Below are 15,542 nucleotides of genomic sequence, written 5' to 3' on the forward strand. Positions count from 1 at the left end.
CTAAACTTCTCCAGTGTCCAGGAGTCTGTGTATGTATTTCAATTTTGACCTTGTCAGAAGAAAGACTATAGTTGTGATTTGGAACTGGATTGGGTCTAGTGTTCCATTTCAGGTTCATCTAAATGTTCATATGTCATTTGCTTTGCAGTAACTTGCTCTCTTTGTATTGAACAGATTCCTGTGGTGGCCATCATGACAACAGGTGGTGGAATGAGATCACTGACAACGTCATATGGCAGTCTATTGGGTCTCCAGAAGTTAAATGTCATAGACTGTGCTATGTACCTAACTGGTTTGTCTGGCACGACATGGTAAGGAAGACATGAGCAGAATTTCTCTATGCTCCTGATACAAAGATCTATGCTAAAGAAATATTATGGAGCTGCCAGTAGCAGCTCCCCCATAGCCAGCGTTGTGACCCAAGCCCTATTTTTGATCCATTTTGCCAGAAAAATCTCTTTTCTGGAGTGGGGAATTTTTATAGTTAGTGTCAGCACAGAAGTATATGTTTAAAAAAATATTTTAGGGAAATTGGCCGGTCATTTTAAATTTACCAGGCAGGGGAAATGTAATGTTTGTGATTTTAAAAAAATGTAATGTTTTTTGGGGAACCTAGAACTCAAAGGCAGCATAGATTTAGGACATTAAACCTTTGGTGAAGTTTACATTAACCCTTCAAACTGAAAACGTTAAGTTTAGCACCTTCTCTAATAAACGCCTCAGTTTGTTTTTGTTTTTTCCCCTTCAATATATTTCCCAGGACTATGGCAAATTTGTACAGAGATGCTGATTGGTCACAGAAGGATCTGTCTGGGAAAATCCATGAAGCTCGAAAACATGTGACCAAATGCAAGATGGGTTCTTTTTCCATGGAGCGTATCAAGTATTATAACAAGCAGCTGTGTCAGCGGAAACAAGAAGGACACAGGACATCTTCTATAGATCTGTGGGGGCTCATTGTTGAATATTTGTTACATGATGGGGTACAGTATATCAAAGCATGGTTTTATTAAATCATTATGGTGATTAATATTGCACTAATAATCTTATCCTTATGGCTGAGGAAACACTTCCCTTAAAAGCCACTCAGTTTTCAGAGGCTTATAACTTTCTGAAACTGACCCATTTGGGACAATATTTTTTCATGCTTGTTCTGAATGCAGGGTGGGGGGAGGGACCATTTTCACTAGTAGGTTTTTGGATGCTTTTTGTTGGAAAAATCACATTTTGAAAACGTAATAGTTAAGTGCTGTAGGCATATTTTGAAGATGATTTCTTTAGAAATAATTAAATTATAAGTGTTTTAGAACAGCAAACAGTAGGCTATTATCCACTCATTTTTCACAGCACATGCAATTGCAGTGCTCCTGATACAAGCATGCCCAGTCCTGTGTACAGCTGCAGTATTGTACATTAAACTAGGCTGTCAGCTGGTTAGGAGACTCATTTTTAACTGAGACCACTCAAGAGTCTCTACGCTGTAAGCATCTCTTTCTCCTTTTTAGACATTCCCTATCATGTTGTCTGAAAGTGCCATCAAATCATGTACCATGTAATTATCAAGAACTTGCAGCCACCATGCTTGTCAGCTGTTCATGAGAATTTTGGAGAGTATGGAAGATCCCAGACATATTAACCCCTGCATACAATGCAGTCATACAATGGAGAACGTGGCTGAAATGCAGGCATTTTACTATATTCTAAGTACAGACATAGTGAGTAGATTCCTGTGTCAGTTCCTTCTCCCCACCCGCCCTCAATTTAGATACTTTTCTTGTAAAAACAGAAAGACAACCATAAACTCTCGGATCAGCGACAGGCAGTGCATCAGGGTCAGAACCCACTGCCCATCTACGTGGCAATCAATGTCAAGGACAACTATAGCACTTTGGATTTCAAAGGTAAAGATATTCCAGAGCTGTACTTGATCTTAAGTCTAGGAGGCGGCTCAGTTTTGTGTGTAAGACCTCATATAGATTACATAAAACCCCCTCTAAATTAAAGACCAGATCATGGCCTAGTAAAAATTGGCATAGTTCCACTGAAGTCAATGGAGCTACATCAGCTTACACCAGCTGGCATTTTGTAATCACTAGTTTTAATTTTTGTGATGTTTCTATATTTCTGGTGTTTGTGCCGGATCAGAAATGTTTGGAATAAACTTTCAGTGGTTCAACCTTTTTTTAACGCCTTGTATCCATTTGATAACAGCATAACTCTTTATCCTCAGCCTGGTGTCTGCTCTAAAAGATTTGTTGGGGTTTTGTTTTTGTCTTTTTGTTTGTGGCTCTGTTTGCAGAATGGCTGGAATTCACCCCATATGAAGTTGGATTCATGAAATATGGAGCCTTCATTCGCTCTGAGGACTTTGGAAGCGAGTTTTTCATGGGTCGGCTGATGAAGAGGCTCCCAGAATCCCGGATCTCCTACTTGGAAGGTGATTTATTGTCTTGGAAAATTATACAAACCGGGCACTGGTGAATCACTGGTATGTGATTGGCAGCAATGGTACAGTATCACCTGCCAGAATATGTGCCAGTACCTTATATGAATTAACATTTAATAAAGTGGTTTCCTTTGCATTGTTAAAGCAGGAAACTTAAAATAACAGGTGAATGGCAACCACTAGACTTTAAACATTTTCTATCTGAAATTTTCTAATTGATTTTGCATAACAATACAGTTTACCACCAGTCCAAGAGTGAAATCCTGGCCCCCTGGGAAGTCAATAGGAATTTTCCATTTATTTCAACTGGACCAGGATTTCATCCAGAGGCCGTATCTACACTGTACACTAGGGGTGTGATTCTCAGCTCGCACACACATATGCTAGCTCTTATCTGAGTTAGCGTGCTAAAAATAGTGTAGCCATGGTGCCACGGGATTAGCCATGGATTAGCCACCCTGAATATGTACCTGTGTGTGTGTGTAGTTCGTCGGTTCGACAATGATGTTTTCATTCTATCTCTTTTTGTGGATTCTGCAGTGACTCTGAAGTCCCAAATGTGACGTGCATGCTCGTGACCATATAGGGCAGACAGTCATTGGGCAGCATCTTGGTAGCTATAGCGGTAGTATGACGCTTTTCCCTGGCAGCTAACAATTGATTATTTCTGTCCTCTTCAAAGGCTTGGAAAGCTCTGAGTGTTGTGTGCTGCCCTGCTGATCTATTTAACTCAGCCTTCTCAAGATCTTTCGGTTTTATTGCACCAAAGTGTATGCTGTTCTTGATGCTGTCCTTGTAGTGCTTTCTGGGGCGGCCTTGATTCCGGTGTCCTTGTGCCAATTCTCCATAGAAAATTTTTCTAGGGAGTCAATATTCAGACATCCTAATGATGTGTCCAACCCAGTGTAGTTGGACTTTTATCCGCATGGCCTCAATACTTGTGGCATTTGGCTTTTGGAGAATCTCCAGCTTGGTTATTTTGTCTTGCCAGCGGATCCCCATAATGGCATGCAGAGACCGCATATGGAAAGCCTCTAGTTGTTGGATATGCCATATGTATGGTGTCCAGCTCTCACAGCTGTAGAGGAGAGAAGTGAGCACAAAAGCATTATAAAGTTTTATTTTTGTTGAGAGGGTTATGTTGTGGGATTTCAGGACTTTGTTACGTAGCTTTCCTAATGACTGAGAAGCTTTCTGTATCCTGTTCGTGATCTGTTTACCGAGAGACCCTTCATTGGAGATATTGCTGCCGTGATGGGTAAAATTGTCAACTTGCTTTAGTTGGATTCCATTACTGGAGGTGCTGGGGGATATGGCAGAGAGCAGTGAAGATAATTGATGCAACACCACAGTTTTCTCAAGGCTGATTGTGAGGCCAAACAATTTTGATGCTTCAGTGAAGCGATCTACAATGAACTGCAGATCTCCCTCTGGGTGTGGTAGGAGGACATTAGCATCTGCAAAGAGTGCCTCTCTTAGTAGTAGTTCTGTTGCTTTCCTTTTTGCTTTAAGCCTCATAAGATTGAAGACTGAGCCGTTGTGTCTGTATCTGATGTATATGCCTCGGTTGAGCCCATCTGTAGCATGGTTGAGAACTTGGGTGAAGAAGAGGCTGAACAGTGCAGGGGGCAAGGAAACATCCTGGTCTGAGTCCATTTGAAATGGGAAAGGAGCCAGTGAGATCTCCATCTCTGTAACAGTGTAACAAAAGGTGACTAAATCTCACAAGTTCAGTGAAACAGGAATGCTCTGCAACACAAACACACCAGTGACATTTAGAAAATAATATAATAAAACTTGACCCTTCTGAGAATCTGACATACCAGTGCTGCCCGTATTTCAAAATTCTGCAGCGTTAATACACTCCTTGACGGGGGGAGAGAAATTAAGAGCTGTAAGCAACAGAGAAAAGAAAGATGCTGTGGGAAGGACAAGAATGGGTGATCTGGAGAGATACAAGAAGGCTTCCATCTTATGCGGGATTTGACCTGTAACCTTCACTGTGACAGATGATATGAATTAGAGCTAGGCAAAATTGTACTATTCAGGCAGAGACCTGTAAAGAACTGCACTGCCTGAGAAATTACTTGTGCGGGCTGGCGGGGTGGGGGTGGAGGTGCGGCATTGTGCCCCAGGAGTCATAAATTCCTTTTCGAGCTCTCAGCTGTGCATGATTATGCAAGCTGCACCATGCTTTGAAGTGGTTAAAATTGTTCCCTTGGTGCACCAGGCCTGGTTTACAGAGAGAGCAGCATACATGAAAAGAGAGCATCCCTTCATTTCCCAGAGCACAGGCACTGTCATGGCCCCTTTCAAGGCATAGGCAAGAGAGGAAAAGTCCTTGCATCCTGCCTGCACACCCGCACAAAGCCAGACACAATCTGGTCCTTAGAATCTAAAGACCCCCAAGTCAGATATTAAAAGCAGAAGTTTGGAACTGTGCAGACAGATGCCTGCAAAAAATAGAAGGTAATGGAACAACTTCAGATGGAAGGATAAAAAGGCAATTTTCAATTAAATGCTCCCAAGACTAGAGCATAAAGGTCTCCATAAAATCTCTAGCATGGCCCACTCTCATAATTTTATCACAAATCTTGAGTTATTTGGTGTTTTTTTTTTCTTGAAGTCTACAATCATGGGAGTACATGAGAATTGCAACTTTCATTTAAAAAAAATATTTCTTAGCCCTCATGGCTTTAGAGCAAACCTTGAAAATGTTCACAAAGAGTGCCCTAAAGATTTTAAAAAGCAGAAAACAAATATAAAGAACTCAACATTTATTATTTAAAAACAAATCTCATGATTTTTAATCCAATCTTTTATGATTTTGGAGGGCCTGACTTAGGATTTTTTAATGTTTAGGGTTGGCAATACTGATATCGCTCTCCTTTCACAGGCATGTGGAGTAGTTTATTTTCCCTGAATCTGTTATATATCTGGAATTTGTCACACACTTCAGAGGACTTTTGGCACAGGTGGACCCGAGACAGAGTAAATGATATTGGTAGGTTACTTTATACCATTGCCTTATCATTTATTTATCATTATGCTTCACAACCATCTGTTGTGTAAACCATGCACTTGCTTTTTGGAGTTTTATTTTTAAAAATCTGCAGATGCATCATATCTTGCCTGGAAGGAACCAGTTTCAAGAGAGTAATATTGACTACCATCATGGGATCATTTCTGAATAACCCATAGACTGCCCTTTGATCATGAGCAATAATCACTGAATATGTAAGAGAGTAAATATATTCAGGAATAATAATCCTGGTTTGCAGATAATTAGTGACACAAAAAACACCACATGAATATTTGCTGAATTTTTAATTTGACAAATACAGTTCAACTTGGCTTATTTTTCAGGATTATGATTTGTAGGTGGTGTGGCATTGAATGGCTTATTGAATGCTGGGGCTTTGTTTTTAATCCAGCCCTGGGGTATCTTAAGAAATTTTGTCTTAATAGAGCAAAAAAATGTTTATCTACCTTTTGTTAAGGTGCTCGTGAGACCTTTCATCATGGACACCATAGACTAATAGTGTAGAGATTGTTATTGCTATTTTGGGGGCTCCTGAGAAACATTTATTTAAGCAAACAAACCCTTTAATTACTTCTTTTGCAGAGGAAGAGTCCGTCCTATCTATGAGGCCACATGAACAGAAGACTCAAGTATTCACCACGGCAAGCCCCCTTTCCCGTGCTCTTCGTAGTGCCATTACAGAGCGCACATCAGTTGCCCAGTACCACAGTTTCCTGAAAGGCCTCCAGCTGCATAATGACTACCTAGAGAATGACAAGTTTTGTAGATGGAAAGGTAATAGCACTTACCTTTCAGCAGCATCCTTTGAAGGAATTTGGGGTCTGCAATATAGTGAGGAGATCTGCAAGACTTGGGAGAGAATGAACGGATTTTATTTAACAACAAAACAAAACAGACAATGCCCACTTCCCCCTCGAAAACCCCCCTGCTTCCCTTCATATCAAAGTTTGAATCTACTTTTAAACAGAATTGTTTGATCAATCAATTGAACTATACAGGGCTGAAAATCTTTAGTGACATGGATTTGATGGGGTTCAAGCTCATTTCTCTTTGGGCTGTAGCCGGTTGATTAAATCTCCATAGTTTGGCTCAGTGTGTTGGCAGCATTCATAGTCTTTATGAACAGAGAGGAGACATTAAGGCCCAGAGTCTCAAAGGTATTTAGGCACCTAACTCCAATGGGAGTTTGAGCGTCTGTGCCTTAATGGGTAGACAGAAGAAATCCTTGATCACTAGAAGAGGGTGCCCCTGCAGGTCAAAAGGACCAAATGCCGGCTTCCTAGAGACCCCGATCTGCTTATTTAATGCTCCAGTAAAGGATCTGCATTTTAAACAGAACGACAAATTAATTTATTTTTTACTGTTAGCAGCTAAATTCTGTGGGTATGTCTACTCTGCAATTAGACACCCGTGGCTGGCTCATGGGGCTCGCGCTGCAGGGCTGTTTAATTGCAGTGAAGACTTCCAGGCTCTGGGACTCTCACAGGGTACCAGAGCCTGGCCTCCAACCCAAGCCCAGTAGTCTTCACTGCAATTAAACAGACCCACAGTTTGAGCCCTGTGAGCCTGCCAGCTGGCACAGGCTAGCTGCAGGTTTTTAATTGCAGTGTAAACATACACTGTATTGCACATTATTGGAAAAATGTGACCCGTCCTATGGCACTGTGGTAAAGTAAAATATAGACTGATCTTGTAATGGAAAAGCTTTCAAAGCCAATACGTCCATGAGAGAAATACGAAAAGGTATTTAGGAATTTGGTCACCCTTTCGAGTGTACTCATAGGAGAAGGGCTCCCAAGCCAGCAAGCCAGAATCTTTAGCCAAGTTCTTTGAATATTAATCTGATCCTGAACATGTAATGTGCAATGTAGTGTGTTAATGTTTTCTTGTAACTTTGCCTTAATAAAAAAAAATCAAATAAATGCATCCAAAAGAAAAACAAGTGGGAGGGAGGATGGGTGGGCTAGCACAGTTTGAATGAGCCAGGTATAGAATGAACATGGAGAGTCTGACTTCAGAAAAACTAGTTGTTCTAATTTAAGGCTGAGCAACAGTGATGTAAATAGTTTGTCAAATGTCTAATGAAATTAGAGATGTGGAATGGGGCTGCAGACCCTTTTTTCTTGAACACTGTGTTCATCAGAGCATCAGCAAACCGCTCTTCTGTGATTTCCCTTACGGCAAGAAATATATTCCTTTTAGATACTGTGCTGGACACATCACCCAACCAGCTGACTGAAACAGCAGAGTACTTGTCCCTGGTAGATACTGGATTCTTCATCAATACCAGCTGCCCTCCACTTCTGAGGCCAGAGAGGAAAGTGGACGTCATTCTGCATTTAAATTATAGTGCAGGATCACAGATACTGGTGAGAGAAATCAGTGTATTCTGTTTTCTCCATTGATAGTCATTTGTCTGTAAGTTTTTAGCGATATTGTTCCCATTAAAAGCCCTGTGTTAAGTATTCTGAACCACAGTATTTTAGCTTAATGCTGTAGCTTAAAGTTGTATTCACACCCTGTAACCTAACCATTTTCTTTTGTGGTACTGAGTGTTTTTTGTTGAGTACTCCAGGAAAAATTTAAAAACCTGTCCATGTGTTTTCATATAATGCATGTTTCTCAAACCACATTCTTTCCAACAGGAAAGCCAGTGCTATCCCAGAGGTAGCCTAGTACAATTTAGTCTTAGTTGCTGTGCTTTTAAGAAATCCTGATCTCAGCCTAGTCTCTGGTTCTCATATTGTTCTCTTCCTTGATCCAGCCTCTGGATCAGTCCTGTAAGTACTACTCAGAACAAGGAATTCCATTCCCCAAAGTTGTGCTGAGCGAAGAAGAGAGGAAAAAGCTAAAGGAGTGCTACCTCTTTGATGATGCCGAGACTCCAGGAGCTCCCATATTGCTATTTTTCCCATTAGTGAATGACACCTACCAAAGTTACAAAGCACCTGGTAAGTTATCAACAGTAGCCAAGCATTCAACGAAGGCCATCCTGGCTAGCTTATCAACTGATTGAATTTCACTCTTTAATTCATTCCTCTCCACTTGTTCATTTCCCTACAACAAACCTCTCCATTGCCTAACTTACCATTTTTACTTAGATCTACTACATATTTCTTATTAAGAAGAATAGGACCCTGTTTTATTTCCGTATTCACTTTCATCTGTTATACACCCCTAGTTATCTTGCTGTATATTAGTGTAAATTGTTGTAATAAAAATGCAAAATCTTTAAGGTCAAAGGAAATGTACATTTAAGGAGAAAACCCAAAATAATTACAAGCTTTCTTCTCTTTAAGCAGACTTTTCTTTCCTTCTTTTGGTGTCTCTAATATTGGGTCTCTGTCCCAAGTACTAAAAGGCCTGTGTCACAACTCTGAGCCTTGATGGGTATGAGAGCTTTGCTTTCCTTGTAAATAACCTGTTCACTGACTGAATCGCTATTCCTCTTTTCAGTAGGAATAGCCTTTCCATTGAACGGGACACTGTTTCCCCTTAAATACCTTTTGAGGCTTCTACTCTTCTTTCGGTTCCATTCCCCTTCCCCAAATCCTGCCATTTGCCATGTCAGTATTTCCCTTTCCTGCTTGAGTCACAGATGTGAAGACATCTCTAAGACTGTTATGAGCAGACAACAGGAGACACTCATAGGGATAGTCACCTATACCCCTCCCTTCAGCACATCAGGCAACTGACATTCCCCTGATCCAGGGATCAAATTACTGGATTGCAACAGAAACACTTGTAAAACATGCCCAAAGCATTTAAATGGGTGAGCGCTCTTAGTGCAGAGAAATCTCCCTCTCTGGGCTGTTACTGGTGGTACATGACAGAGATAAACCCAATACTACAGCAATTTCCTGTTGAATTTTTCCCTAGGTGTGAAGCGCTCCAGCTCAGAGATGGAGGAGGGCAAAGTTGATCTCACCAGTTGCTTTTCCCCCTATTCTACATATTCAGTCACATACAAGGAACAAGATTATGATCAGCTGATTAAACTGACTGAGTACAACATCCTGAATAACAAACACCTGATGCTTCAAGCCTTGCGTAAAGCAGTGGAACGGAAAAGGCAACATAAAAAATAGTCACCATGCCAGGTGCCTTTATCCCTGGGAGGATGTTTATGTATCCTCTGGCATATGGATAACCACAGCTTTTCTGAAGATTTCAATGGATTCCAGTTTGACCCTATTAACTGGCTGTCCCTGATGAGCAAAGGTCACCAAATAAGGAGAGACCTTCCTTATTCCCCAAAGAATTTCATTGCTACAAAATTAATTTAGGAAAATAAAGTGCAATTTGCAGCATGTTGGAAATACAGTACATGGGTAGCCATACACAAAGAGCTGCTGTGGTGGTGGCATGGTCTAAATGCCAAGAGAGTGAGTTTAAAAATATATAAGTCCAAACTACAGTGTACACACTGGATTCAATTAATCTTTAAATAATACTAGTTCTGCCTTGTTTTAGTGGCTGTTCTGTGAACTATTGTCCATGTGCCAGAATGTGACTTGTTGCGCGAAGGTGCACTGTAGGGAAGAGGACTAGGAATCTTGCCAGTCAACCCATTCAAGGCTCAAGGACAGCTACCACCCCTTTGCTGAGGGGGAACACAAGGACTGCTCTCTCTTAGATACTTACAGGTGGTCTTTAAGGTATAGTCTTGTTTTTGTTCCGAGATTGCTGCAGACCTCCCCTTCGGTGCCTACAGGGTTAGGCAGCAGCCAAGTGGATTGCAGTGGAGCCTAAAACTGGGATTTAGGTTTGTCTGAGGTTTAAGTTCCTAAGTACCTTTTGGATCTGGTCCCTAGTTCTTGTAACACACACTGCTTAAGTTTATCTTGAACTGCCACTTCACATTGGTTTTTCAACATATAAACTGAAACTTCTAGACTTTAAAGTAACATAGGTGCCCTTGTCATTATTATCTGTTTTTAATCAACAGTTCTAATTTAAAATAAACATATATCCTGACTTGACCATTATCTGGGACTTGATGGTATTTAAGGGTGATTTTAAAGGCAAACTGACCTAGAGTGCACTTTCCTTTTCTTCTTCACTCCATACCTGTGTAAAGCAGCCTAGCAGGTGGTCATATATAACCACATGATCGGACAATTCTTTTTTATCACTACTCTTCTGTGTGGAGTCAGAGCATTAGAACCATGTGAATACTAGTTGGCATAGCCTGTTCAATCTGGCATCAATATGTTTAACAGCAGCTTAAAGTGTGTACTCCTATTTTTCTGCAGCTCTGGTGATGGAGACTCAGAAGTATTGACTCCTTCAAATTCGTCTCCCCTCAGCATGCATTTCCTCTTTGGAGAGTCCTGATTGACTTTCATTTCTGAGTTTTAGTATGGAACTTTCAAGCTTTTGTAAATCCTCAGACAAGAGATCGACTCCTTGAAAAATAAGAGACTTCAGTCACAATTTTGATTAAAACCAGCATGAAATAAGATGTGCCTACATGTTTATCTATCTTGATCTCCTTGAAAGGTTTTATTTTATATGCATTTCTGAGAGATTTCCCTAGGAGATTTTACAATTGCTTTGGTAAAGTCTTTCATTGTCTGGTTACTCATACAATTTAATCCTTTCAGTCAGCCCTATTTTGAGGACCAAAGTGGTGCATTGATCTTGTCCTGGACTTCAGCACAGGGGTAAATTTCCCCCTGTGAGGGTTTATGGTATGATGACTAGATCCATCTACCTGCCTATTCCCAACTCCTATGCTCATGTTAAAAGCAGACTGCAGTGTTTTGGCACACTCAGAGGAATTGCTTTTTATTGATAGTATCTGTGAAGAATCAGGCATTTTGCTTCAGTAAGTGTACAATGTATGCACAATTGACTGTACTTGTGATATGGACACAATATGGCATGGTAATGCGGGGTAATTCTTAGCAGAACCTGTGCTTGCTAGCCATCACCTGCATGATGTGCTGTGTACAGCTCTGCATATTGCACAATGGGTCACAATGTAGTAAGTCGTCATAGCATTGGAAGGGCTTCAATATAGGGTGAGATTCCAGATGTGAGAGCTGCTACTGTGTAAGTATCATTCCCATACAAGAACCAGGCAGCATCAGTGACTGGGAATGTTAACATCTTGAAATAGACATGGGTGAACACGTCATTCAGCCCTATGTTTCAACAACTTAACCAGCCCATACGTGACACCATATCGAAACAATGTCCAAAATGTGTAGAACACCTTTGTCTCTTCCTCTCCCAAGTCACACTGTCACCACTACTGCTTCTTGTATTCTGTTCCATCCACAGCCTATGCTTCCTCACTCTCTCCCCAGGACTATAACAGAGGAAGCTATCAGCCTTGCAGCAGAACTCTGGAGCACTGCCAGTAGGAGGAGAAGCAGGCAGTACATACTAGTGCAGTAAAACTGGCTGGCTCTGCCTAGCTCTCTCTGATTAGCAGCAATCACTTGATCCTCCTGCTGTATTGCATCAGTGACAGGGAGGTTCTAATCTGGGAACCACTCCCGAAACCACAGAAAAAACTCAAACTCTTGCATTTTCACTGAAAATCAATAGGCCTCCCTTCAGCATTGCCATGTGTTTGATGTTGTCAGGCTTCTGATGGCTGCAGCTATCTTATGGGAATGAATAGAAACATTACTGAAGAACCCACACAGGCTCCTTTCAGGGGAAGCATAGGGAATGCTGGTTGGTCAAGGGAAATGCTTTGAAGAAAGGGCAGAGCCTGCAGCTATAAGGCGTACACAAAAGGGAGTGCACAATGGTTGAACATTTTGGACAATACCCAACTGTGTTCCCCAAAGGTGGTAATTTTTAGTCACTCCTTACTGGTTGGGGTGCTGTGGTATGGGTGCAGTTGCTTTGTTTTGGAGCGCTGTTTTTCCACAGACCCCTAGGTCTCTGCTCTGTGTTACGGGGGTGTGCTGTATGGTTGTGATGATAGAGTGTTTCCAAAGGACAGAATCTGCATTTTGAAGCATGTTACATTTGGTCAGCCAGCCATGAAGGGGTGTTAGCTGCTGGTCCCTGGAGTTAAAAAACAACTCTTCCATAGAGCAGAACTTAGAAGACAATACAACTATCAGCTGCAGTTGGGAGTATATCTGTATGGGAGATACTGAGCACAGGAAACAAAGATAAGAACATGACATAAGACTGGCCAGACAGGCTTCATCAAGCCCAGTATTCAGTCTTCTGACAGTGACCAGTGCCAGATGCTTCAGAGGGAATGAACAGAACGGGGCAATTATTGAATGATCCACCCCTGGCATCCAGCCCCAGCTGCTGGCAGTCAGAGGTTTAGGGATGGGGTTGCGTCCCTGACCATCTTGGCTAACAGCCGTTGATGGACCTATCTTTCATGACTTTATCTAATTCTTTTTTGAACCCAGTTATAGTTTTGGCCTTCACAGCATCCCCTGACAAAGAGTTCTACAGGCTGACCGTGTATTATGTGAAGAAATAGTTTCTTATGTTCGCTTTAAATCTGCTGCCCATTAATTTTATTCGGTGACCCTGAATCTTGTGTTACCTGAATAATGCATCCTTCTTCACTTTCTCCACCCAGTTCCTGATTGTATAGGCCTCCATCATACTCCGCATTAGCTGTCTCTTTTCTAAGCTGAACGGTCCCAGTCTGTTTAATCTCTCCTCTTGCAGAAGCTGTTCCATATCCCTGATAATTTTTGTTGACCTTCTCTGTACCTTTTCCAATTCTAATTTTTTTTTTTTGAGATACAGTGACCAGAACTGCACTTAGTATTCAAGATGTGGGCATACCATAGATTTATATAATGTCTAGGGCTGTCAAGCGATTAAAAAAATTAATCATGATTAATCACCTGATTAAAAAAATTCATTGCAATTAATCATGCGATTAATCGCACCGTTAAACAATGAATACCAATTGAAATTTATTAAATATTTTTGGATGTTTTCTACATTTTCAAATATATTGATTTCAATTACAACACAGAACACAACATGTACAGAGCTCACCTTATTTTTTATTACAAATATTTGCACTGTAAAAAACAAAAGAAATAGTATTTTTCAGTTCACCCAATACAAGTACTGTAGTGCAATCTCTTTATCATGAAAGTTAAACTTACAAACGTAGAATTATGTACAAAAATTAACTGCATTCAAAAATAAAAACAATGTAAAACTTTAGAGCCTACAAGTCCACTCAGTCCTACTTCTTGTTCAGCCAGTCACTCAGACAAACAAGTTTGTTTACATTTGCAGGAGATAATGCTCCCCACTTCTTGTTTACAATGTCACCTGAAAGTGAGAACACACGTTCACATGGCACTGTTGTAGCCGGCATTAAAAGGTATTTACATGCCAGATGCGCTAAAGATTCATATGTCCCTTCATGCTTCAAGCACCATTCCAGAGGATATGCATCCATGCTGATGACAGGTTCTACTCGATAATGATCCAAAGGAGTGCGGACCAACATGGTTATTTTCATCATCTGAGTCAGATGCCACTAGCAGAAGGTTGATTTTCTTTTTTGGTTGTTTGGGTTCTGTAGTTTCCACATTGGAGTGTGGCTCTTTTAAGACTTCTGAAAGCATGCTCCACACCTCATCCCTCTCAGATTTTGGATGGTGCTTCAGATTCTTAAACCTTGGGTCAAGTGCTGTAGCTATCTTTAGAAATCTCACATTGGTACCTTCTTTGCGTTTTGTCAAATCTGCAGTGAAAGTGTTCTTAAAATGAACAAAATGTGCTGGGTCATCATCCGAGACTGCTACAACATGAAATATATGGCAGACTGTGGGAAAAACAGAGCAAGAGACATACTATTCTCCCCCAAAGAGTTCAGTCAAAAATGTAGTTAACGTATTATTTTTTTAACAAGCGTCATCAGTATGGAAGCATGTCCTCTGGAATCATGGCTGAAGCATGAAGGGGCATATGAATGTTTAGCATATCTGGTACGTAAATACCTTGCAATGCCGGCTACAAAAGTGCCATGCGAAAGCCTGTTTTCACTTTCAGGTGACATTGTAAATAAGAAGCCATCAGTATTATTTCCCATAAATGTAAACAAACTTGTTTGTCTTAGCAATTGGCTGAACAAGAAGTAGGACTGAGCGGACTTGTAGGCTCTAAAGTTTTACATTGTTCTGTTTTTGAGTGCAGTTATGTAACAAAAAAAATTTACATTTGTAAGTTTCACTTTCATGATAAAGAGATTGCACTACAGGGCTTGTATGAGGTGAATTGAAAAATACTATTTCTTTTATCATTTTTACAGTGTAAATATTTGTAATAAAAATAATATAAAGTGAACAATGTACACTTTGTATTCTGTGATGTAACTGAAATCAATATATTTGAAAATGTAGAAAAACATCCAAAATATTTAATAAATTTCAATTGGTATTCTATTGTTTAACGGTGCGATTAACAGCAATTAATTTTTGTAGTTAATCACATGAGTTAACTGCCATTAATCGACAGCCCTAATAATGGCATTATGATATTTGGGTCCTAACAGCCTGTTAGCTTTTTCAACTGCTGCTACACACGGAGCAGATGTTTTCAGAGAACTATCCACAATGACTCCAAGATCTCTTTCTTGAGTGTGTAGCCTTTTATTTTATTTAATGTTAATTATGCTACTATGGGTTCAGCTCTGGCAGCTACAGTTTCAAGTTCAACAGAATCATTTGTTTGTTCTGGATCTAGAGTCCATAGGAACACCTGAAACCATAGGCAAGTAACACATACAATCACAAGAACAAGGTCCACTATCTCTTAGCAGTTTTATTAAAGTTACCAACAAAGATATAAATGTCACAGCACATACAATTCCTAAATATATCCATGTACCAGTTATAACTACAGACATACTCACATCCTCCTAAATGATAGAAGAGTCTGGTGGCTCTCTCATGGATTGATCATCAATACGGGGGTGATTCCTGCTGTAGGTTCTCCTAGGAAGCTCAGTTTTCCTGCTCTGGGCACCCTTTTTTATAATGTGATTTCTGTGCATGTACGTGAAAGTGTCAACCCTCTCTTTCTTATTGATCT

The 15,542-nt window shown here is 40.5% G+C and overlaps 1 protein-coding gene across 1 annotated transcript in view; it reads left to right on the forward strand.

Moving 5' to 3' along the window:
- The window catches only part of LOC125638718 (cytosolic phospholipase A2 epsilon-like), a 38,078-nt gene extending 27,591 nt beyond the window's left edge, over nucleotides 1-10,487 (forward strand). Inside the window, exons 13-21 of the mRNA XM_048854801.2 lie at nucleotides 175-311; nucleotides 761-983; nucleotides 1,787-1,901; nucleotides 2,300-2,437; nucleotides 5,343-5,450; nucleotides 6,072-6,263; nucleotides 7,692-7,858; nucleotides 8,254-8,440; nucleotides 9,369-10,487. Of these exons, the coding sequence (XP_048710758.2) occupies nucleotides 175-311; nucleotides 761-983; nucleotides 1,787-1,901; nucleotides 2,300-2,437; nucleotides 5,343-5,450; nucleotides 6,072-6,263; nucleotides 7,692-7,858; nucleotides 8,254-8,440; nucleotides 9,369-9,577 (1,476 nt within the window). The 3' untranslated portion in view covers nucleotides 9,578-10,487. The remainder of the gene's footprint in view (nucleotides 1-174; nucleotides 312-760; nucleotides 984-1,786; nucleotides 1,902-2,299; nucleotides 2,438-5,342; nucleotides 5,451-6,071; nucleotides 6,264-7,691; nucleotides 7,859-8,253; nucleotides 8,441-9,368) is intronic.
- Nucleotides 10,488-15,542: the final 5,055 nt, after the last annotated feature.

Source organism: Caretta caretta, chromosome 6 (assembly GCF_965140235.1).
Source record: "Caretta caretta isolate rCarCar2 chromosome 6, rCarCar1.hap1, whole genome shotgun sequence".
Classification (NCBI taxonomy): domain Eukaryota; kingdom Metazoa; phylum Chordata; order Testudines; family Cheloniidae; genus Caretta; species Caretta caretta.